This window comes from Archocentrus centrarchus, chromosome 6, assembly GCF_007364275.1.
Source record: "Archocentrus centrarchus isolate MPI-CPG fArcCen1 chromosome 6, fArcCen1, whole genome shotgun sequence".
Taxonomy (NCBI): domain Eukaryota; kingdom Metazoa; phylum Chordata; class Actinopteri; order Cichliformes; family Cichlidae; genus Archocentrus; species Archocentrus centrarchus.
The window spans coordinates 29,514,602-29,540,518 of NC_044351.1; the positions used below are offsets into that span (position 1 = coordinate 29,514,602).

The 25,917-nt window shown below is 38.9% G+C and overlaps 3 protein-coding genes across 6 annotated transcripts in view; 1 reads left to right on the forward strand and 2 right to left on the reverse strand.

Annotated features, from left to right (window-relative positions):
- LOC115782125 (solute carrier family 66 member 2) overlaps positions 1–15,989 on the reverse strand; it is a 52,338-nt gene extending 36,349 nt beyond the window's left edge. The window contains exons 1-3 of one of the 3 annotated variants that reach the window (XM_030732152.1): positions 15,832–15,989; positions 12,965–13,228; positions 12,370–12,503 (exon numbers count right to left, since the gene is read on the reverse strand). In XM_030732152.1, the coding sequence (XP_030588012.1) occupies positions 12,370–12,503; positions 12,965–13,173 (343 nt within the window). In that variant the 5' untranslated portion in view covers positions 13,174–13,228; positions 15,832–15,989. Of the gene's footprint in view, positions 1–12,369; positions 12,504–12,964; positions 13,247–15,279; positions 15,374–15,831 lie in introns of those variants that run through there. The other 2 variants (XM_030732151.1, XM_030732154.1) reach the window with 2 other exon arrangements.
- A 172-nt stretch (positions 15,990–16,161) lies between these two features.
- On the forward strand, positions 16,162–18,493 carry hsbp1b (heat shock factor binding protein 1b). Its single transcript, XM_030732155.1, has 4 exons — positions 16,162–16,427; positions 17,562–17,628; positions 17,769–17,895; positions 18,018–18,493. Exons 1-3 carry the CDS (start codon positions 16,383–16,385, stop codon positions 17,888–17,890), a joined length of 234 nt encoding a protein of 77 aa, XP_030588015.1. The 5' UTR covers positions 16,162–16,382; the 3' UTR covers positions 17,891–17,895; positions 18,018–18,493.
- Positions 18,494–20,329: 1,836 nt separating this feature from the next.
- Positions 20,330–25,917, reverse strand: part of LOC115782122 (DNA topoisomerase I, mitochondrial) — a 34,913-nt gene continuing 29,325 nt past the window's right edge. For both annotated transcript variants that reach the window (XM_030732149.1, XM_030732147.1), the window contains exons 16-20: positions 23,546–23,660; positions 22,716–22,843; positions 22,386–22,486; positions 21,253–21,402; positions 20,330–21,068 (exon numbers count right to left, since the gene is read on the reverse strand). In XM_030732149.1, coding sequence (XP_030588009.1) covers positions 20,966–21,068; positions 21,253–21,402; positions 22,386–22,486; positions 22,716–22,843; positions 23,546–23,660 — 597 coding nt within the window. In that variant the 3' untranslated portion in view covers positions 20,330–20,965. The remainder of the gene's footprint in view (positions 21,069–21,252; positions 21,403–22,385; positions 22,487–22,715; positions 22,844–23,545; positions 23,661–25,917) is intronic.

The window sequence follows — 25,917 nt, forward strand, 5'->3', positions numbered from 1 at the left end:
ATTTTAGGAAACAAATTTTTCTGTATCTTAGATTTAGACAATAAAAATGATAAGCGACAAGTGGAAATGTTATATGTGTTGGCAGAGTTAGCAAGATATGGAAGAAATCTGGACACAAAACACCACAAGGTACAATTATCACATTACTCAGACAGAGTCCACAATTACAGGCACAGCAGCAGCTTTAAGCTGTCATTTAGCTTGGAAACACTGTTCAAAGATAGTGCCGATTGCAATTTAATGAAAGTGTTTATCTGTGGCTCTTGATACCAGGTGTCTACAGAACAGATGCTTTACTATCTGTAGCAAACAACAGCAGATAAGCCAAGTAAATAAAAAGTACACAGTTATAAGCATAAAAATGTATTATGTTCTCTACAGCATATGTTTGCAGCCCTGATGGTGTCAATCAGAGGGATGAGAAGGTACCATCAATTTCTCTGTTTCAGTTGGCATTTTTTAACATCTCTAGGCAAAATACACTGCCAGGTACTGACTGCCAAAGAATTATGCTAATGAGCCGAATTCTAACAATGGAGTGGTGCAGACATACTGCTTGATAAAAGACAGGTAAATAAGAACTGTATTTGTACATTTATTACAAAATCAAACAAAAACTCATTTCAAATATGCCAGTCAACAAACAGCTGATCCACTTCACAAAAGCCTAATGGACAACAGCTGGCAGCAAAAAGACTGAAACTATCTGCAAAAAATTATTTAAAAAAAAATTGTCCACTCAAAAACAGATCTAAATAACAAGCAATGGGCATCAGTGCTTTTTGTCACAACATGGTACAGACGGAAAGTCTGAGTAAGTGCAACAGTCAGTTGCCCCGTGATTGCATCAGTGTTGTTTCAAAAATTTAGATAGCAGATGAACAGAGAAACATTAATAATGTTGGGGGAAAAAACAGTAATGTGAGCCAATGACAACATTTAATGCAAAACAGACAAAAGGAGGCTGGAAGAGACAGACAGATGACTTACTATAGAGATAACTTTTACCATTAGAGGAATCTCAGCTTAGCTTATGATTCAACGTGTCGACTGCGGCAGCGTGTGACTGTGTGACAGGTTTTTACAGCAACTCTGAAGTTACCTGCAGAGCCAAGTTAAACATCTACTCTGACATTTTCAAACAGCCTGCTGGTTTGCAGTTTAAAAACTTAATTTTCTCCCAAATCTAAATAAATAAGTCTATGTGCAGAAAAATCAAACATCTAAAAGTTGAACAGATTACACAATAACAGCATGGTGTAAATTCAAATAATAATTAAACATTGCCAATCATTGCCTTATTAAGTATGAACGTCTTGGTCACAACCTCCATACACACAGGACAATGAAATTAAAAGAAAGTTTTTGTGGACACCACTTTGTGTGAACTGATAGCGTTTGAAAAGAGCTGCCATCTCTATTTCTGGCTCTGACTGTTGTTCCAATAAACCTGAGCTGTTTGTGGATTGCCTTGCTTTCAGGAAACTATTTTAGCCCGTTAAACTGTGGAAGCAGCAAAAGATTCCAAAATTACTCACCCGAATACCCTACAAACAAACAATAAAGAAACTCAAATCACCTGGTTGTCTGTTTTGTTTTTTCTCTGATATCTTTCTTTCACAATGATATTGCAGTTTGTCTGGCCAGTTCTCATCATGGACTTATGATATTAAATGTGTGTGTGTGTGTGTGTGTGTGTGGGGGGGGGGGTGTCAGGGTAGTCCTGCAGGCACCAATGTTCTCAGGAAGCACCGTGTGACATGCTGGAGACGAGTCAGAGAACTCTGTACAAGCCTAGCATCTCATAGATGGCAGAGTGCCCAGGGCACAGCATCACCTCTCCAATTAGGACAGCAGGAAAGCAGGCTCCCTGCTGCATCATCTACTGTACACACCACTGGAAGTTCCTGTTCTTATACAAAATGGATCATCCCTGAATTGTTGTAGAGTTAAGAATCTGAAAACTTTGACAGCTTTTACTTCATGGCAAGTTTGAGGTGGAACTCAAACTGTTAAGTGACTCATGGAGCTGACAGCAGGACAATTGGATGACACATTTAATCATGTCACAAACTTCCATAACAGGCTACAAATTATATATCTTACTAGTTATCCTCTAAAATATGGATTACATACCCAGGAATAGTTTTTAACACTTCAAAATTCTGATAAAGTAGAGGTGCCCCTTCTGATGGGTAGCACACAACTTCTTATTACTGGAAGTACTCTGGTTTAGGTGAGGTTGGTGCATGGGTAGAGCGCATAGGAGTCTGGGCACATAATATCCATGCTGTGGCTGTGAATTCACAGGACAAAAACCTCCTCCTCACACGGGGGGCCACAAGACATTACACAGACTTTGTTAAAGACTGTTCGATGTCCAGCCCAGCTGAGTCAGACATTTGCATTCTCAGATATAGCTCCACAGTGGGATGTCAAAAAAAGTTCAGGGCTACAGAGCATGTGTCAAAGCAGGTTAGGTATTAGTACAAGACAGAAAGTTTTCTCTTAATGAGAGCGCCTCGGGGCTTTTAAAATTTGGCTCTATCATATTCCCTCTGATCATGCCTGATCAGAGCACAAAAACTGAGCAGTGAGAGCATGAAGGAGGAACAGCTGAGGCCAAGCTCACTTCAGTGCAACTCAAAGAGGAAATAATAAGTTTATACCTCACAGCAGTCAGTGTTTATTATGCCACATCATTAACATTATGAAGTCAATGACTAATATCCATGAACCCACAAAGAATTGTGTGAGTTATTACTGCAGTAGCATAGGGGAGATTCTATAGTAATTTCTTAGTGGTACCAAGCTGTCCATGATCAGCATTTTTAATGTACAGTGGTGTGAAAAAGCATTTTCCCCTTCATGATTTTAATATTAGACAAACATAACCCAAGAAAATACAAAATGCAGATTTTAAAAGGGAAAAAAGCTATCCAAACATACCTGGCCCTATGTGAAAAAAAATTATTGTCCCCCTTGTTAAATTCATGAGAGCCATTATCCACAAAAGGGGAAAACTTGGAACAGTGGTGAACCTTTCCAGGAGCGGCCGGCCTACCAAAATTACCCCAAGAATGGATCGATGACTCATCCAGGAGTTCACAAACCCAGAGCAACATCGAAAGAACTGTAGGCCTCACTTGTTTCAGTGAAGGTCAGCATTCATAATTTAGCAATAAGAAAAAGGTAAAAATGGCATCCGCGGGAGAGTTCCAAGGCAAAAACTGCTGCTGACCAAAATAAACACAAAGGCTCATCTCACATTGCTCACAAAATATTTTGATGATGGGGGGGGGGGGTCAATGTGCTGTTATATTAAAGTCAGTGAACAAGCATGTGAAGTTTGATGGGTATAGCTTGAACAGTATGTATCTATGGTGTGATTCTGACATCGTTCTAGAGTTATTGGGTTCAAAAGATTTTCAGAAAACTTGACCCCTGACCTTTACCTTTAAGTCAAGATGGCTGAGACTTAAACTGGCACCGAGATTTCCAGTAGATGCATCTATGGTGTGAATTTGAACATTCTAGCTCACATCATTCTTCAGTTATAACATTAAAGTTTTTTGTGGAACAGATGCCGCCGACATCAAGGCTATGACAATAACTCGACTCTTTCTTTGAAACAGCCGAGCTACAAAGAACAACATACCAACAGTCTAGCATGGTTGTGGTAGCGTTATGGCCTGGGGCTGCTTTGCTGCGTCAGAATTAAATCTGACTGAGATGCTTTGGCATGCATGGCATGGCATGTATGGCATTCATGCTCAAAAACCAAATTTGCAGAATTTAAACAACAAAGAAGAGTGGGCGAAAATTCCTCCACAGCGATGTGAAAGACTCATTGCCAGTTACTGCAAATGCTTGATTGCAGTTCCTGCTGCCAAGGGTGACACAACCAGTTATTAGGTTTAGGAGGCAATTCATTTTTCACACAGGGCCAGGTGGGTTGGGATAGCTTTTTCCACTTAATAAATGAAATCATCATTTAAAAACTGCATGTTGTATTTACTCTGGTTGTCTTTCACTCATATTAAAATTCGTTTGATGATCTGAAATGTGGAAATGTGACAAATGTGCAAAAAACTAAGAAATCAGGAAGGGGCCAAATAGTTTTTGACGGCACTGTATTTGTCAGTGTGGCTTGATTACATTTGTGTGAACAGCTTATCTGTCAGACAAGCTGCAAACCACTAAAACAAACTTTTTTCAGATATGCCAGAAAGACAGATGAAAGAGGAAAATTGATGGACACTAACAGGGAAACTAAGTTAATGATCAGCTTTGGGGTGTAACTGATCAGGGTACAAAGTGTAGCAGAAGACAAGATGAGCAACTATGAAGACAAACCAAGAAGGCCAAATATCACAAAGTAAAGGGATTTCCAGAAAAATAATTACTGATTATAAATCAGGTCAAACATCTATACAAGTGGTAAATTCATCATAATATATATAATTCTTTGATATGTCATAGAGGAGGTGAGGCCAGTCTTTCATTGACTTAACTACTCCGACGATATTGACTTCATGTTCATGTTCAGTTAGCAGGCATCTTCCTGGCCTGATATATGAAGGTCTTTATTGACATAACACACACACAGAGACACACAGACACATACAAACATGCAATCTGGTATCCAAACACCCTCACAGATGTGCAACATGCCCTGAGACTCTCTCTCATGCGCACGCACGCACACACGCACACAGAATAAACACGTAACAGATGGGTACTCATCACAACCTCTCTTTAGACACACACACCTGTCAGGTTATGTAGTGGAGATGGTCGGTGATGGATGGTATCTGTTTGTCAGGTCTTCTCCGTAGTGCTGTTCTAATGAGGCGACACACTGTCCAGACTGACACAACCAGGTCAACTGGGTCAGAGGCAAGTTCATGAATTACTAAACCGCATCCATAAATAACCACAAGGTATTAGGGCAGACCCTCAGAGGGACACGGAGTTTCTTTTCCTGTTAGCTATGACCTGTAGGGGATCAGGTAGTTCAATCAGGAGCGTATTCTGACTCAAATTTACTGCATACGTTTCAGAGAGCCTCTCTCAAAGAACACTGATGGAGCACTAACAATTAGGCATTCAGCAGCACAGGCAGAGTTAATGCAGCTGACAAGCTGCTGTCAACCATTGCACTGAGGCACAGCTATGGAACAACAAATGAGGAACATGCATTTTTATTTTTATTAACTTTTTTTTTAACTTTGCTTCACTTCACACTTAAAACCCCAGCGAAATGGGTCTGCTGGCATCAGTGTCAAAAATAATGTTGGATTTGGGCAGACATGTTGGTCAACAAGTGATTGGTTAAGAGAAATCAAATCAAATCCTCTCTTCTGAAGAAATTCAGAATGGATGCGCTGTCAGACAAGTTGCCAATTTTGTCAGATAACAGGCTAATATGAGTGTACAACTAGAGTATAAGAGCTATAAAAATAATGCTGGTAAAACTGTCAAAACCACAAAGCTAAAATGTCAGTCTACAAACCTTACACCAAACACCACACCGTGCCATCACAGAAAAATTAGGTTCTGATTGATGAATGAACCCTTAAGTGGGAAAAAAAACCACTCAGTGTCTGAGAAAATTTGAGTTCAATACATAATGAGTTATTAATGTCACAGACAACTTGCCAATTTTAAAACGGAATCATCCAAGACCACATGAATGCACAATTAGTCTTGACAGTGCCACCGCACTCCATATTGGAGCCCTGATCTAAACTAAACTGAATCTGAACTAAACAGAATTTATCAGTTGTTCATCAGTGAGTTTCTTATGTGCATATGACCCATGAAAAACATGCTGCATCAAATACTTGGCCTGCAAGGTTCATGTATTATATGCTATAGCTCTAACAAACGCCTACACTCTGAATAATACTAGCTGCTCACCTGGGAACAACAATCTGCCCCAGAGGGGCTGAATAGTTGTATTAGTCATCAGACCAAAGGAAGAGTCCACTCTGAGTGCCACTCTCCTTTGAGCTGCAGTAAAATTTAGGAGACAAAAATTATCTCTGTAAATAGCCCCCTTTAGTTATGCCATTTTATTTTCATTTTTTTAAAAATATTCTGTCGAAGTAAACTAATATACCAGACTGCTAATAAAGCACCTCTCACCTGCTTGACTTCATTTGACTTGCTAATCAAACTTTGCTGTTATCAGGGCTTTAATTAAAAATCCTTCACATTGAACGTAAGCAAAACACTTTTTGTGTGTTGCAGGATATGTAAATTCAATTTGGGTTGCACGTAATCTCAGTGACTGTTTGTTACACCTGATTTGTCCCGCCGCAGTCCTCTCTCAGCGTTGCAGATATGCGTGAGCAGCAGCGTTTTCGTTTATTGCGCTGCTCAGTGAATATGTTACCGTTGTGCTATATTGACTGCAGCTTATTTGTCCTGCCCATCATATGCAGCCCTTTTAATACTGAACAGAACATGAAGTTCCTTATTGCCCTATATGTCCTGATATATAAAACGTTAGAACTGAAAGAGGATGTACTAAAACAAAAAAAAATGTGTGATTAGTGTTGTCGATATTCAATACCATCTTTGATACCATGGGGAATATTTTGACCCCGTCCTTGAACCACAGCAGTGATGGCAATGAAGTTAATTCTTGAAAAAGTTAATTTTAAATGAATTTTCTTAATTAGTCATAATTACTAGTGAGGAGAGAGGCTTTGCTGTGTCAAGTTGTGTGTTAACTGGAGGAGGCAAAGACAGCACTGTTGGTATTGATTCTATTGCAAATCTGATATTTTTGACAGCCCTATGTCTGATGTCACTTTATTGAGCTAAAGTTATTAAAGCTCACTATTGTTACCAAACAGAACCTCAACTTTTGATTAGTTGCTTATTTTGACATAACCGCCACATAAACTGCTGGACAGCTGATAGTAACTAAAGATAGTGTCCACAATAACATCACATCGAGTGACATGTTTGCAATGAATGAGCTGCATATAAAGCAGAGACATAAGATGAGGAAAGATTAGAAAGGCTTTGGATACACACATACAGACAGCCTGCACCTCACTGAACAAACTGAAGCTACACAACATTCCCTCTAACAGACTGCAAACCATACACTGTTTGTTGTGCCTCAACAGGAGGCTAAAATACATGGACTACTCATCCAAACAACTTCAAACTCAACAGTGCTTTTCCTGCGGTGCTCAGAAATATATGCCCCAGCTCTAAAGTAGATCAGATGAACAGTTAGTAAACAAAACAGAGAAACACACACACACATCCTTTGTTTATCAGAGAGATATCAGTGCCATAAGACAGTCTCATTAACTCTGGATAACTCAGTTAACACCTTTGTGTCTTTGTCAGCAAAAACTGAGCTGTTAGATTGTATTAAAGTGGGAAAAAGAGAGCAAAGAGTGTTTGAACTAACATTAGCATGTTGCACAACCAATTTCATCAAATCTGGCACTGATACAACCGTGGTGGAAATAAACAAATTAAGAGCATATACAAGTGTTAAAGAATCAGCAACAATCAAACAGCAACAATCAAATGCAGGAAATTTACTCTTAAAGAAAAGTCACACACACACACACACCAAGTGAATGCAAACATCTTTTACCGTTTTTTACAGAGCTCTGACTCAGGGTCACGGCTCTTTATCGCTGTCCAAGTGTTCCCATGAAGCAGCCTCAAGAGCAAGCCAATTTTTAAGCACGTGCACAGTTTGGATATCCTAGTAATTTGGAAATCAAGAATATTCAGCTTCATTCACTTTCAAGCAACTTGGTGAACTGAACCTGCGGACGTGTTTTGTGAATGCTGATTACCTATTAACTCATTTAAATGGTTATATTCCAAAATCAAATCCGTTATCTTGTTTTAAAGAACTAAAGCTGTAACTGGTAGCTAATCAGATTGAATTTATGAGGCAACAGAAAAGACCAGATGGGCTTAGATGTGTTCTCGCCTGTGCAGATAAAGAACAGAGTGGCAGTTCATTTTATCACATTACAGACAATGATGTGTGAGCACACATTACTTAAACAATTGTCCACTGTCTGGTCTGTCTAACCTCTCCAGAAAGAGGTTACCAACTACAAATTGAAGCTGCGCTTATCACTTGAGTGATAACAGTTTTGGCGATGACCACAGGGTCAACACCGGTTATCAAGAGTCTCACCTCTCCTTCTATTAATGGTGAGGTAAGGTCTCATTGGCTTCCACAAACAGAATGTCAAGTAGTTTCTTCTCAGAAAGTGAGGGAAGTGTGAAGTCACAACCTGCATAATGCAGGTGTGCTTTACCCACTTCAACCAACAGAGGAGGATGTTGTTCCAGTTTTATGTTGTTTCAGCTTTCAATGAACTCAGAGCAGTTCAGTAGTTATACTCAATTAGAATTTCTTGACTTGCTTTAATACGTTTTTCCAGCCCTAGAATTCTCTGCTTTCACATATTCAAAGACACTGCCTACATTCACTGCACCAAGTCTGATACTTTGCCTGAGGTCACATCTGTCTTTAAATATATTCTCTCCCCCGATCCCTCTATCTGGCTTCCAATCCCTGTATCATAAGGCCAGGACTGTTAATGTGGCACCCTGGGGCAGCCACTGGAAGACTTTACAAAGTCATAACTCTGAGTGAGCTTATAAAGACTCAGCCATCAGACACAGGCTCAAGTTGTAGTTTGTGCATGACCGAACTTGTACTTCAATTAGGTGCACGATCCAAAAGTTTACAGATCATAAAAATACCTACAGTTCTTTATTATTATTAAATATATTTAGAATACATTTTGACCAAAGATATCTGGAGTTTTACCTCTATGAATGCTTATGTGAAGAGAACATCATAATGGGTGCTGTAAAAATGATGACGCAGACCAAAAACAGCTTCTGTTCTTTTGCTGACTTTTCATTCTGATATCACTGCATCATCAGTGGATTAAGGAGACAGGAAGAGCTATTGTACAGGACGCTGATGCGTGCACGGGCACGCGCACTTGCGTACACACACACACACACACACACACACACACACACACACACACACACACACACACACACACACACACACACACACACACACACACACACACACACACACACACACACAGAGCAAATAACTAATAAAAATGAAGGTGACCTAACTAGAAAATCCAAAGCTGTGTAGCAATTCTGATTCTCTCTCAGGCTCCCTTTAAATAATAAGACAAAGTTTGAGCCCTCCTGCTAAGATGGTTTGAAAAAAGTTCTAGACTGTGGTACAGTTTGTGTGCAAAGCCAAAACATAGCTCTTCCTTTATCACATGCCATGATGTGTTTACTGGCATTCTAAGGTTGTTTATAAGAAAACAAAATATCAAAATGTGGGCATAAAATAGCACAAGCTCAAATTTGAAAGAGGAAAGAGGTGAGCTCATTGCTTACTCGTTTGACTGACATTTCTTTTAGTCATGCCATCTGGCAACAACTTTACTCGATTACCTGTTTTCCCATATACAATACAGAAGGAGGCGGCACTGTTTCCTGGCAACAACTGCTTACTCCTATCCTTTACAAAGAAAAAAATTAAACAACTATATCATTAACTACACAATAGTGAGGAAAACACCAAAGGAACTCGGTCACTCACATCAAACCCATTTAAAGTAGGCCTAAATATGATTCTCATAAGCAGTGTTACTTTCCTAAATTCAGTAGTCACATGCCAGTTACCAATCAGTTATCTTATTTAATTCATATAATTTCTTCAGTTATCTTCAAAATAATAAATCAATCATGCACTCACACAAACAGTTCCCTGACCTCAAGTTATGTTGGAGACAGGAATTAAATGGCACAGCAGTCTGCAAGTTTCGAGGGGTGGAGATAGGACGAGGATGTGAGACACAAACTGCGTCAAACCAGGAGAAAAACTGAAACTGTCTACTGCTGCTATTAATGCAACATTAAATCTCCCCAAGCACCTCCAAAGTAATGTACTCAACTGTGCAATAGTGTATTTAGCATAATGACACATAAATTGTTTTATTTAACTGTAATTAAACATTTACACTACAACAATTTGCTGGCATAGCCAGCAGAAAAGAAAACAGAAAACCTTGAGCACTGAAACTTTTTAATCTTGAAATTTCAACACTTCGATTTTTTTGTTGTGGAAAAGTGGAACTGACAAGAGACATACAGTTCTCCATTTTGCCTCAGTCAGGTTATATTTTGCTTGAGTGTGGCTAGGGGAAGTGGAAAATGAGGTTAGTAAGCAGATGACAGAAGATGGCATTAAAGCAGCTGGAGTGGAGATGACCCCAGTATGGACTTTAGCAGTCTCACATATCTGTTCATAGAAATAGAAGTTACAGAAAAGAACAGGAGAAGAAGTGGGAGCACTTGAAACTGCAACAGAAGGACCAACAGAAGGAGGAGAGGGGACAGTAGAAGAACAGTGGAGGAAGGTGTGAAAAAAATGAGGAGAAAGAAGAGGAAAAATAAAGAGCAGTCAGAAGTTCTGGGTGAGTAGCTAAGAAGTGATAGGAAATGAAGGAGCCACAAAAATAGCTACATATTTGGAAACCATGCCAACATGCATCTTGGGGAGAAGCAAATAATTTACATAGCAATGACCCTGATCTGTTGGAAAGACTTAGCAGAGGAGAGCTGTAGGGAGGAGCAGGCAGTTGCGGAAAAGGGCTGTTCTGATCTATTCTTGTCCCGACCCCACCATCCCCCATCGAAACCGGACCTCAGACCTACCCTTCAGAGCGAGGGGCTTAGTTTGAGAGTGTGGTCGTGTATTTTAGCAGGCAGCGTGATAAAGAACTAGTGTATGAAGATTTGATCACTTTAAATCAATCCCTCTGTTTTCTCTGATTAACATAGAGCTTACGCTTGAGTGGCTTGTGGGCAGACTTGCTACGTGCTCACAAACAACCTATGGAAACCCACCCTCACAGAACACAGACAATCCACCTCCACTTACCATAAAATATTTTATTCACTACAAAAACTGTTTAGCGTAGGCTCAAATAATATTTAAAAAAAAGAGAGGGGGTGGGGGGGTGGTGGTGAGTAATACATCAGTTCTTTGCAAAGGCAAGAGAAGCACAGATGTCTAAGATAAAGATGATCATTACTCTCCTGTCCAAACACACACAGTTTCTAGTTCTTCAATCAAAATGCATTTAAAGAGATTTGCCACTGACAGCCAAACAAACACACATTCTTTCTGCTTGGCTTTGCAAAGAAATATTCTCTCTATTTCATATCCATCAACCTAAAATCAGTTATTATGATTTATGTCTTTAATAACACATTGTGCAGTGCATGATCAGAATATTACAAGATTTCATCATTCAATTTTACTCCGTGTCCTGTTATGTAATAAAAAAAAAACTGTACTTAGATTGAATTTTTGTCAGCCTATTTGCAAAGGCAATCAACTTGAGCATCTGTAAAAAGAACACAATTACCTATAAAAGACAGCACCCTATAAAGAGTGACCCTGTAAATAATCTTGGATGGGTTCCCTTTCTTGGCATATGACACACACACACACACACACACAAACACACAGTGCAGAGGAGATATTGATACTGGTCTGCTTAATCTGCTCTCACTCTCATACGTCATACCCATGCTTCATCAACTGCTTCCTAAGAAACACATTCACTTGCTTGTCTTTCCATCATTTTAGAGGACATTTTTATATGACATGTACACATACGCCAAGAAGAAATATACTATAATTTACAGTGTGGATTGGACCAACATTCTGCAGACCTCTGTTGCCAGTGCACCTTAAATCAAATCTTTACACTGCTGTACTTTATAATTCATGTTATGGAGAAATATTTTTTCTCACCTAAAAGGAGGCAGATGCCCACAATGTAAGCAGGATTATTTCTATACATCATGACTACACACACAAACAGACTCGGAACAAACACATGTGCCAATACAGGAATTAATATAACCAGAGGATAATTCTTCTTTGCCTTGCACTTCTTATGCATATCTTAACATGATATCATTTTCATGATGTTTCAAGCTTTACTGTAAAAAGTACAGACCACCATGTGTTTGTGTATTCTATACATGCGAAACTGAAAGAATTATTCAATATAAAGAAGAGAAATCAGAATAAGAAAAAGTAACCATCCTAGGTAAGGTGACAATAGCAACCTTGCACTGTTAGCTTTTCCACTGGCTCCCTCTTTTGGAAAGAAGCATGAGTTGAAACGGTTGTTACCTTAACTGCCGTCACAGAGAGGCACTATGCTGGATGTCTCATTTTCTGCCCTATAACTATATATAACATATACACGTGACAGTGATTGTATGACCCAAAGTCGTGGTTACCTGAAAGGCGATGCTGCTTGGTGCTTACTCTGTTGGTGTTTCGCACAGTGCAACAAAGCTGGAGCATAGCAAACATGGTTAGGATCATGACCACACTCTGCAGCAGCAGGGTCAGCTCAAACTGCTTCCCTATCCTGCAAAAACAAGACCAAAACAACCACATAGGTAAACACAGGTTACTAATGCATTAATTATGGTTCAACTGTATTTAGCTACAGAGGCTTAATTAATGAGATTAGTGACACCTATATGTTTACCTACTATTTCATATTATTATATTAACATATTAAGTGACTGCTCTGAAAGAGGTTTATACATGTGAACACAGAAGGCTATTCTATTTAGCTAAATGGGTTTTTATCACAGGATATATAAGTAGACAGCACAAAAAATAGATAAATATTTCTCTCCTGTTCCTCTAATGAACAACGACTTGTCCTGTTACAAAAAAAAAAATACAAGAAAGTTACCAGGATGTTTTACTAGTTATGTAATCAGTATCTAATTATTCTGATTTCACTCATTCACTTTAAAAGGATTAAAAGAGGAAAACAAAAAGACAAAAAGGATGAGGACAGAACAAATACTTTCTTACCAGAAGAATATACGCAAGATGTTAGCGATGAGCAGCACGAGACACACTCTGGTGGAGAATCCCTCAGTGTTGCCACTTTTCTGGATCTCCTGGTACTGTGGCACATAAGGCAGGGCTCCCCCAAACACCATTACAAAGGATGCCAGCCAGGACAGCAGCGTCCATGAGCCCTCCATGTCCTCCTCTTGGAGATCCACCTCTGCATCCATCACAGCAAGGGAATCTCAGGGGTCCTCAGGAGATCTAGCTGTAGCACTTGGGAATCTGTCAGACAGCAGGCCACTGTCAGAGTAATCAGAGCAATGGGAGTTCAGCAGAGTTATCCCTAATGGGCGTTATGAGGCACCCAGAGTCACTAACCAGAGATTAACATTGCCTGAGTGCCAAACAGAACTAAAACATATTAAGCTGATTACGTTTAAATGCCTCAGTCATGTCTCTCACAATGCGTGTCTCATTCTAGGACATATTGCTGTGAAGTTAATACACAATGATCCTATAATTCTGTCCATTCAATATAACTCAAACACAGTGTCTTTATTTTTACATTTAAATTATGATTTTTGACCTGCACCTGCACTCTGTGACAAGTCAAAATGCCTGCCATGTTTCTTCACGTGACAAAATGTACTTTTGAATTAATTCTTTAACATTAAAAAGTCAATTAGAAATTTAAAATGTATACATTTCTTTTTAGCCATTTTTAATATACAGTACATCAGCAATACACTGGATCCATTCAGTCCTTGACCATGTGGTACTCTAATCTGCTCTGCATATTTAAGACGATTAATCTACGAGACCAGACATTTCTCTGTAGCTACTGCATATTGTTGGCAAAATTCCGCACGCTTGCTTGTTCGTCTGTCAAAGCAGGTGTTAACTGTTTATCTGTTTGTTTATTTTTCATTGTGTAAAAGGCACAATGTCTTCCAAATACAATTTAAAAATGTTGACAATTTTCTTGTTCATATCTATTTATATCAATCAAAAGCATTCAATAACACATGCAGTACTGTACATAAATACTCAGATGTACTCATGATTGAAAACAAAGTTGTGGTTAAGAAAACACTGATTCTTATCCAGGTTTCCTCACAGTTGCAGAATAAATGGACCAAAACAGTAATTTGTACTTTAATTAAAAAGTTAATTCACTGCATAAATATTTAGAGGGCAGACAAGTAACATTTTTAATTAAAAAAGGGAATAACAAGCAAATTATTATTATTATTATTATTATTATTAATATTTAAACATGCAGTCTCACAGATTTGTTTGATGAATTAGCTGCCACATATCAGAACAGGGATGATAAGTGGGGGAATTGAAGACAAAGATCTGGGAATGTACAACAAGACAGGACATGGCCTGCCAGAAAAGGTTAGACAACAGACATGAGAGGCTGGTACTGGGGCCAGAGTGGGATGTGTCAGTATTAGCTGCCACAGCGTTTAGATAACAAGTCAAAGTACATATCTGCAGCTCCTCCTGCTAACTGACTTCTGTCAAACTGCATCCACTACAGTCTTTTTTCTTTTTTCTCTGAATGCTCAGTTGAACACATACTATTGCCAAACTGTCCTGTCTTCATATCAGCTAGGACATAATTCAAAATTCATTCTTAAGTTATCATCAAACTAATGATTACTATGAATTACTATGGCTACTTGGTATGATGCTTCATGCAAAGTAGTAAATTCCATTTTCCCCAGCGATCTAACGAACAGTTTTACAATACATTTCAGTTAATATAATTTCCTACAGTTCTTTGGAAATCTGTATGTTGTTCCTCAGTATAAACCAGTATGGTGTGTACACAAAGCCGTGACCTGCACATTCTGAGCAAACAGTGACAAGTTCAGGAAGCTATTAAGGCGTGAATCTTGTGGGCACTGTTGGATTCTTTTTTATTTCTTGTTAAGTAGTCATTGTGTAATTATTTTCAATATCAGATCTTAAAAAGAACCAGAATGAACATGCACTCTAGAGCCTCAGCTGACAGTTGATTCAAGTTTGGAGATCCAGTTAACACTGGGTCAACACATTTTTGTCATGACAAAGTGAAAACTTCACCAACGGGTTCTCTGACAGTATGACTGCTGATATTAAGTTGTTTTTTTTTTTTTCTTTCACACAATAGCAGGTGCACTGAGTAGAACAGCCTGAATACACCCTGATTACTAATCAAATGTCTGTTAATGCATGCAACTTATTTGTAATAAGGACATAAGGGCTGTAAAGGTATCAATGTTCAAGCACTTTAAAAGGTTCAGTGAATAACAATGCAAAGTGAATGCAAACCTGCAGCAGACCTTTAACACATTCCATAAAAAAAGTTTATACATGATTTCCAAAGTTAAATATTATTCAGGATATTTAACAATCCAGGGCGTCTCCGGCTATTTCCCTCTGCCTGGTGCTGAAGTTAACCATCACACAATAGTCTAAATGCGATGGACCACATCTGATAACTGAACAAACTCTGTTACGTAAGCAAAGCATACCTCCTTTGGGTTGGGTTAACATGCCTGAACTTCCAGACATCAATTTTAAGCTACTATGCCAGACTTACAGTAACAACGCGCAAAGAAACAGCAATAACAGCGTGAGGTTACATTGTTATAAAAGGAAACACAGCGCGTTTCGCGTATGCCTATTTAAATAAGAACTTCTAAGGTAAAGTCTTAAATCACTTGAGAAAGTCTACATTTTTCTACAACAGGATTTTTCTACAATAGCACACTCACTACACGCACAGTGCGCACTGGGACTGAGGCGGTATCGCTCCTTATAAGGATTTTATACCAGTTTAAGTGGCACAACATTGTATAAATATATTTTTGTAAATTTCCAGATTAACTTACCAATGGTTTTCAGCCACTTTCTTCCCGTTTGTAAAAAAAACAAACAAATAAAAAACACATACACACAACCCGCACACGAACTCTTCGGCGTCAAACACACCGGGCTCCCCTGGCAGCTCCAACTTTGAAATCTCAACTCGGCCAGAGGAGGAGAAATGTGCGCGCGCAGGCAAGAGCACGTGCACGCGCATAGATACATAGACCGTTTGTTTTTGTTTTTTTTCAGTTATTATTACAGAGTTACAAAAGCTTTACGTGCATGTCGCTATGGTCTTAGCAGCTAATGGGGAAGCAGCCTATTGTAGTGAGCAAATATCTGAGTGACAGGCGTTTCCTTTCTTCAGTAAATAAAAGCTCCAGCACGATACTCTCCATTCAAAACCTACACTATACTGGCCCAACTCTCGCGAGATTCTGCGTGTTGTGGAACAGCTGACTGTGCTGTGGGTGTTGTGCGAGATTGCTTACTTCGCGAAGATAGCAAAACAGTCGCTAGATAGCGTTTAGAATTTTCGTGCTGTTTAGGCGCCGATAAACATTTACATCACAACATGGCCGAGACGGATCCCAAATCGGTGCAGGATCTTACTAATGTGGTGAGTCGTGATCGTGAGGCAAGCTAGCTTTAGCCAAAGTAGCTTAGCGTTAGCTAGCAGAGCCAATAAGAACGCTGGCGATGGCAAGCTATCTGAGCTAGCAAAATTTAGTGCTTATGAGGGGTTTCATGCCGCTTGTTTCTTGTGTAAAAACACAACAGACACACAAAAACACACAGATTCAAAGGCTGTGTGTGTTTAGCTTGTTTTATTTAAACCGTAAGCCCAGACTGTAATTTCAGCACGTTATGTAATGGTCAGCCGGTCATGTAAATGACATCACCAAATTACAACCGAGTAAAACTGCACAGAATTATATAAAAGTTAATCTAAAGTATATATATATATTTTTTTTTTTCACATTTTCAGGAACCTGTGAAATATATTTCCCTTGTCCACCTATTGAATAACGTGCAGTTTCACTCCTTCAACTGCTATTTTTTCTGATCCTTTTAATGTCTCCGACTGTACGACAAAGATAGCGTGGGCAATGCTTCGCAGTGTTGCCATAGAGATGGGGTCAATGAGAGACATTTAGCTTCAGTCACCCTGGCAAACATTTAACAACCACCTCCGCTAGTTTGAGTCATTTTTGTTACGTATTCTGTAGTTTTCTACACTCTTATTCACACACGTTTAGAGAAGTTGTGGATTAAGGCTTAAAGTCTTCATAACAAGAGCATAGCTTTATGCGTTCCATCTGTATGTTACACTTATTGTTATGCTACCTGACTAGTATCTCCGTCTGAGGTCCAAGCTGGGTAAAATCAGCTACTCAGGGTGCATTAGGTGAAATTAAGCTTTCGAACAGTGTAGAGCTCCACTGTTATGTAAAGGAGATGCAGAATTGAGGGAAATTTTTTTGCTTTCATTGTTGTGCAGGTGTACTTGTTACAGTGACTCAAAGAGTGATTATCAAGTTTTTCAGTTGTTGGTGAGGAAACAAAATCACACTTTAATGATTCATAGACCATTAAAAGCTAGAGTAATGACTTTTTTTTTTTTTTTGTCTTGCTGCTTGTGCTTGACAGTGTTGTGACTTTAATTTACAACTCCAGAAATTCAACTGGTAAATTGTTCCTGTTTCCACTGCATTCATTTTTCTTTTGGCTTTACTTATTTTTCCTTCCACAGGTTCAGACACTGCTGCAACAGATGCAGGACAAGTTCCAGACCATGTCAGACCAGATCATTGGAAGGAATATCCTAAAAATCATCTAAAATGCTAAATATCAGCTGTATATTGATTATATGCATCTAAGTTAGGCTTCCATGTTATCTTTCACATTCTCTGACTTTGTGATCTCTGATTGTAATTACCTGCCTTAACCAATTCTCCACTCGATGAGATGAGCACACGTATCGATGACTTGGAAAAAAATATTGCTGACCTGATGACCCAGGCTGGTGTTGAAGAAATTGAGGCAACACCGGAAAAGGCTAAAGAGGGTCAAGGATCATAATGAAGGTAACAAGAAAGTGTAGCTTCCCATCCAGATCGCACAACTATGGCTTTGTCAATTTTCCTGTAAATATATTTTGAATGTAGTCTCTAATACAGTGCACTTTTTTTTTCATTTGTCTTCACAGGTTCCTAAATCATAAAGCGTGAAGTCGGTCCTATATTCAGGAGCAGCAGACTTTTTCATTCGGAAAATGACTTCTATTGATTTGGTGTGTTGTTGTGTGAAATGCTTTTTTTATATATTGTGAAACGGTTATGTAATGACTTGAAAAGTTGAACGTTACTTGTAAGCTAGAATAGTGTGACATGCCCTTCAGAACCTAAAGTGTTGATGTGCAGGAACGCTTGGAGGTTATTTTCATACACATGTATAGCAGTAATTTCATTCCTTAGTATGATGGCTGATGGTGATGGTTTTGCCCTAGCCTCTGAGAAGTTCAACCTGCAGGCCAATAAGCCAATAGAACCTCCAGTCCACTGCCCACACCAGCATGGGGACAGTGAATCTAATGCTTGCAGTGTTTCACATTGAGCACTGTTGCAACCATTGTGTGGGATGCATTCCAATCCTGATAGTCTTCTATTAAAGCTATTTAATACACTGCTTTTTGTTGTGTATGGTAAATATTTGAAAAGAGGGGTGTACTACGAAGCAAGATTAGTGGGTTAGCAAGCTATATTGAGCTTAACCCCTTTTGGTCATGATACAGGAATTTTGGTGGAAAAAAATTCATCTGCCTACATTACCTTTTTAGGTAGGAGATGCTATATATTGTACTGTAATATTCATTTTCCGACTGTAGAAAGTGTGCACAATTGTGTATGCGGTGACCGAAGGAGTTCAAGTCAGTTTCCGGTGTCGCAAAAGTGGATCTCTTTTTACCTGGCTAAGTCAGGTAACATAAGCTGAACACATAACCAGATAGCAGCAGGTTATGTTCAGTTTCAGTTTAAAATCATCAAAGTGCCACATTTTCACTGATTTTTATTTACAGCATGTTTTAAGTGCAATATAGAAGTTTTATATGTCCCAAGTTGTTAGGCTGTATCTTACCAAAACCACAAAATGAAGCATAAACTGCGTGACATCGTCAGGGGATTGCATGTATTATGTATGTGCATGTTTATTTCGGTGAAGCAAAAAAAAATCTGTTCTGTTTGATTTTAATCTGCTGCCACGTTTCCTTCACAGTGCTAGAACTGCAGATACTGACCAGAACACATACAGAGTACCTATTCAGTCAAATTAATTTCACACTAATCTGCTGACAAACTAAAGTGATTTTCACTTTAATGGGACAGTAACAATATTTAAATGTATCCAGTTCAGAAGTCTAATGTACAGTCATAACCTTAGAATTAAACAGCAGCACCAAAACAATACTCAGCAATAAAAGAATTAACTTGACGGCTCTAAATTACAACATTAACAATTATCTGCAGTAACTTTCTTATCTTTGCGACAAAGTTTCATTTTACTTTTTTAAAAGTTCTTTATCATTTTTACACCATTTTATCATACTTTGATAACATCTGATTGGAGTAGGCTGCACTCATAGGGATGATTTTTGTGAGGAATGAGAGTCATGACACCTGAAACGCACTTTTTTTGTGCAAGCGTGCACAGAGCTGAAAGAACGGCCGGCTTCACAGAGAAATTTGATAACGGGCATCACAACAGCAGTCATCTCCACCTGGAGTTTTAGGTTTTCTTGACCCAGCAAAGCCAAATAAAGCCTGGCTGAGTTGAACTTCCTTCGTAGCATACCCCTCAGGTGGTGAGTGAATTTTTAACAACACATCCAATTTTGAGGTGCTCTGCATTTTTCTGTAGGCTTTTGTTTTGTTTTTTTAAACCAGAATAGTATTTTCTGATGCAAATTATTATTACTAGTAAATTAATTATGGAATGTCTCAGTGTTGCATGGTTTTTAAATCTACATTGTTTATAATGTATGGAAATTACAATCCCGTTTCCCAAAAAGTTGGGATACTGCAAAATGTAAATAAAATTAGAACACAATGATTTGTGAATCATTTAAACCCTACATTACAAAGTGTAATGTTGAAATTTAGTAATATCGGGGGGGGGGGGGGTCAAAAAGCTGGGTGAGATGCAGCAAAATACTGGCAAAGCTGTGTACTGCTAAAACTTGGAACACTGCACACAATTACATTGATAGGTATCAGTTCAATACCACGATTTGGTATTAAAAGATGCTGTGTGTTTTAGGGGATGAAGGGTTTACCACTTTGAAGAATGACGTGGGCAAACACTTAAGGTTTTGATTAGGTTTTTAATATTCAGATTCAGAGAATATATTGAAAATATATTGAATTGGCATGGGGCCTCAGGCAGTACTGCATTTAAAGCAGGAATGTTTAGTGGAAGTCACTGGGCTCAGGAGCACTTCTGAAAACTATTGTCATTAAACACTGTTTGTTGATGCAGTTAACCACTGAAAACAGCATATTATAAAATAGGAAATACAACAAAAGAGAACTCTCAAACTGTCAACGTTTTTGCTTTAATGTATTGTTGACATCAAATAAAAATGAGCATTTTTTTTCTTCAAAAAGCAAAACCTGGTATGTTGTCTTTGTACCATTTTGATTAAACATGGGGTTTAATAGAAGTTTTTATTTACATTCTAAACTGCTGTATATTTTAATTAAGTGGGCAGATGGGCCTTTACCTTCTATAACTGTCTTTGTGTATCCTAACATCTAACGTGGAATTATGCATTTGCAACAGTACTTCCTTAAGAGTAGCGTTTTAAGAAACTGACAGCATCTTTTCCCCGTTACTGCCTAATGGGAACCTTTATTCAAATGAATGCAAACAAAAAATACAAACACATCAAATATTCCAAATAAGTGCCTAACAAAAATGAACAGTACTAAGCAAAACCACATTAGAGCAGAGCCACACAATCATTAAGTACAACATGAGTAGACTTTGAAAAATACAATAAATGCATTATTAAAGTACTATATGGAACATGAAGTGAATGGTTTCTTAATTGCATCTTGCAGAACCTTATGAGACTAAAGACTAGAGTTAAAATTTAAATCAGAACTCAAAGTCTGCCTCTGTCATGTCGATGGCCCAGGCAAACTTCTCCCGTTGGGTTTTATTGTAGATTTTTTCTATAGGTACCTCCATGTTCTTACACCTGAATACATAAGAAAAATATTTAAATTAACCAAAGAGAAGAATCTTTTCTCTTAGAAACAAACAGCAGTACACAAATGAGACTACGGACACATTAAACAAATCAACTATCTTAATTTCTGTCTGTGGGGAAATATCAATATACCTCTTGTGTTATACATTAACAACTATTAGTATTCACTCACCAAGCCACGGTTATGCGTGGGTCCAGGTAGTTGAGCTTCGAGGTACCCAGAGCAATCTGTTTGTTCTCTTCTTTGTCAGTTGCCTGGACCTCCATCTTCAGCAGCTGCTCTTCACAACGCTTCACTGCTGCCTTTTTCCGCTCCACCAACCTGACAGAAAAGAGCTCATCATCTCTGGTACAGATATGTTTAGTTGGAGGAACTTTTTTCCTCTAACTAATCACCTTCACTTCTCTCCCTTTCTCTCACACTGTAAATATGTAAAAAGCAGTAGGGGAAAAAAAAAAAAAAAGTCCAACCTGGAAAAAACAATTTTTACAGGAAATAAAATCTCTCATGTTGCTACATTATACTGAGATGCATTTTTCTAGGTTCACTTGTCCCCCTTAGAGTGATGGTGTCATTGCGAATCAATACAAAGTTGTTCAGATTTATCCAATTTACCTCACAATGAAAATATTTCTATCCTGATGGGAATGGTTTCGTCCAGGATAACCATGTCCAAATCATGAAACCATTCATTGCCAAGGGGTCACTAAAAAGGTTTCACGAGCATGAAAATCGTCACCAGATCTCGGCCCCTCTTACCTTCTTAGTACTCTGACCAGTATCAAAACTACTGCTGTGACACTGCTCCTCGATACAACATCCAGAACCTTTGTAATGCAAACACAGGCGGTCTTTCTCTGATTTCATTTTGGTTTGTTTATAGTGTGAAAATATGTGAAATACTTGGCTCTTAGGACCAATTACAAGAAACAGGAAAAGGGACGAAGATGAGCCACGGCTGGCATATGTGGAGAGCAGGAAATGTAATCAGATGATTATGCTGATACTTCCCCAGTATTTACAGAGAGAATAGGAGAGAAAAGGAACATACATGAGAAAGGAAAAACACTGACACCTCAACCATCTTGAAATTTAACCTTTATTCTGAACTCAACCACACACCTGTAAAGTTTCATGCTTGTATTTGGCACAGTTGTGTTGAGAAAATTTGTTTTAAGGCAAAAAGATATAAAATATCTGCCAAAATATTCAAAACTGTCTTTGTGGTCATCTCTACTCCAATGTGTGTGTCAGGACCAAATTTTGCCAAAGATGTGCCCCTCCCCCCTACTATTGACACTTACGCCTGCAGCTTTGGGTCTGAATTCCCTTTGGTCTTGGCCTCCTTCTTGGCCTGCTTCAGCTCCGTCTTGGCTAGGGCCAGCTGCTCCTTTCTAGCATCAATCTGGGTGAAGAACATGTGGAGTTCTCACACAGGCACCACAGTTAAAGTTAGAATATCACAGAAGAGCCTATGAAGACTAAGAATTCACTGTTCTTGGATTCTCTTCCGGTCTTGAGTCACTTAACTATGACAAGAATGCAAAAAGTATGACATTATCTCTTCTCATGAAATGTGAATTTCTCCACTTAAATATAAACTGTAAATTAACTGTAAATAAATCTCCCCTTACCTTGGCCTGAAGGTTAGCCATGGACTGTTCAAAGGTCTTTGGCGGTGCCCGCTGGTGGTTACAGAGAATAGCAACTGCTCTGTTAGCCCTATTGTAGGACAGCAGTTTCTCTGCCACATTGTCAGACTCTTTGGGGAATGAGAGAAGATTAATTTGTATTTAAACCAGAAAAAAAAAAATCCAACTGAGAACAGATATCAAACCAGAATTATGCACAGAAGCCATAAAAGAGAAAAACCATGCTGACAACCCTGATGTTATTACCTCACACATCACCTGAGCGACAAAGTATCAAGCTTCAAGACACACTCACAATTACATTTTCCTATTTCATTTCATTTATACACATTCCTATTAACTTCATCTATTCCTCCTGTGGTTCACACAACACTCACAGCAACCACATGTCAGCCTGCATATTGGCTCTCAGTGGCAATCCAGAAATGAGAAAAATGTGACACTTCTATCTCTGAAAGAAAAAAGGCGGCCGAGGCAGCCAATGGGACCCTGATAAGAGAGAGGCCAAGATGCACAGTTCTGGGTATAGTGATAATGTACTCCTGTCATAACTGAAAAACCTGACTGACATGAGGATACCTTGAGCCAAGCCAGGTAAATATTAAAAAAGGGGTCTGAAGAGTGGCAGTGTTTTCACTGGACTCTGTGACACAGTGAGACAATGACAAGAGCTGAACAGATAGTTACAATATTAAAGCTGCTGGAACCAGCAGCTTTAATGAGCTAGCACTTTAAAATGCCTGTATGTAGTGTACAGTATTTTATGTAAATTCAAACTGTTACAGTGTAGTGAGTGTGTGTGTGAGACTGACTGTTTGTTAGTTCTTTAAGCTGCTGCTGCAGAGTGATAGAGGCGTTATATGTCCTGAAGACCTTTGCAGTCAGACCGGGCATTAGAGAACTCAGATGTTTGTTCAGAAGGGTCGTCTGCAATGAGAAATAGGAAGCAGCGATCACAAAACCATTAGTCCAACTAAAGCAAGACATGCTCCCAACCACTAGGTGGCACTGTGACATCATGCCACTGCGGTGTCAAAGAACCTAACATTTCAAATAAACCATAAAATAGGATCTCTGACTTCATTATTATCATCTATTAAAGCAGGGAGATTAATATAGGTCATAATAATACTTCCCCTCTGACATTTCTGTAGGTGTTATAACAAGTTGTATATCTCTGGTGTTTACACAGCTGTTACCTGCTGACAAATGACAGCAGTCTTTACAGAACAAAGAGATGAAACAGAGTTAACAGCGTGAGAAAACACTCACTGGCGTTGAAGCAAAAATAAACATATGCACATTGCACACATGCCGCTTTCAGGTGCAAACATGGACTAGGAGTGGAAGGCAACACACGCATTTTGAATTTGGATGAAAGCATTCGGATGTGACGCAGGCGTAATTCTGATGAAGACTACAGTAATGATGCTGGTTTTAATCAGCAGGGTCAGGACCTACTGGGGGCCACAGACCTGTATCATTGTGTCTCACTGCAGGATGAGTGGGAGCTTTTCATGTGTACATAATGTACGTGTGCATGCATGTGCTGAGAGTACACAGGTATACGCATCTGCTGCTGCTGCCTTGCTAATGAGCTACCAAACTCTGCCCCTGCAATGCTAATGAAGGAGGTTGCAAGTCTGTGGGGCAAGTATGATAGCTCTCACACCCCCAACTCCCTTGGCATGGTGTGTTGTGTGTGCACAAGTCTGTGCGTTTGTGTATGTCATCCATGTTTTCTCCTAAGGCATTATTAAAATGAATCATTACTGCAGTTCTAATTTCCTATGTATAATACAGAATGCAACATACTGGACTTTCTCATTAACATACTGCTATCCAATTTGTTGTGATGGCTACTAATGCCAGGGAAATATTGACTATTGCCTTTCCACACTAGCTATGATGAGGTGCTTTTCATTTCTCACTGGGTCCAATTTGTGTGCATCAGTCCCCCGTATACAAAAAAAAAAAAGTTCTTGTAGATGGGGGTAAATGATACAAAAGAGTGGAGGGAAAATGTACAGAATAAGGAAGCTCGTAAGGACTATAATACACTGCTGGTCGTAATTGAATTCATTTTCTAAGATGTAGTTATTACAGCTAACCTGAATGATGTGGAGTTCAGTAAAGAGGCTTCCAGATAAGCCTAACAAACACCTGCAATTTCAACATAGATCAGACACCCAGACCTCAACATATATGTGTCTATGTATATGTTTGTGTGTGTGCGCAGGTTCAGAAAAAGCACAAGCCATTCTGAAATCATACTGATGAGCACCAAAAAGCATCAATGATTCATACAACTGAAATGTAAACAACATACTGAAATAATAAGCATTTTATTTAAATTCCTCACAAATCTATCCTACCTATTCTATTTCATTTGTGACATTTCAGATGTAGAAAAAAAAAAAACTTTTTCTGCTTTTCTAAAATTGAAAAAGTAGATACAACAAGAATAAATGGTGTCAGCAGGCTTCAATCAAAGCACTCTCCAAACACACAAAGTACATGCTGTTATCACAGTCTGTACACCATCTATGATGGGAATCTTTTCACCCAGCCTTCTATTGTGGCCCTTCAGAACAACAAAAGACTTTAACGCACCACGTGACTGAACTACATATCATTAACTAACTTGTTTTGAGGAAGCTGACAATTCAACACTCCTGAGTCTGCAGGGCTTTTTGAGAATACATAATTTGATTGACAAATGTTCTTATTCTGGCCTATTGTTTAGGTAGTGTGTCACATGCACACAGTAAGACTCAGTCTGTTGCTTCATAGTCACGGCAAAATATCAGTATTGCTAGAATGAACACCAAACTTAAGAGCAGAGCTGGTTTGAGTACATGTCAGAGGCAGTCACTAGAACTCTTCAAGTCCCTCCGTTCTTCACATCTTTCTCATTTCAGATTCAGCTTCAGGTCTCCATTAATGTCTCACCCCAGCATTGTTCACCATCTTTCTACCTGAAGCCACCAGATGCTACATTTCTACTCTTCTCCCCACACTCCCCCTCTTCTCTGCCTTTTTTCAGATGCCTGCCTGCCACCTCTCCCAATTGCCCTCCCACCATCTTTCCTCCCTCTCTCCCACCTCTTTTTTTTTTTCTATCCATCATCTACCTTCTCTGCTAAACCACCCCTCATCTGGACCATTTGGCACTTTCCTACTG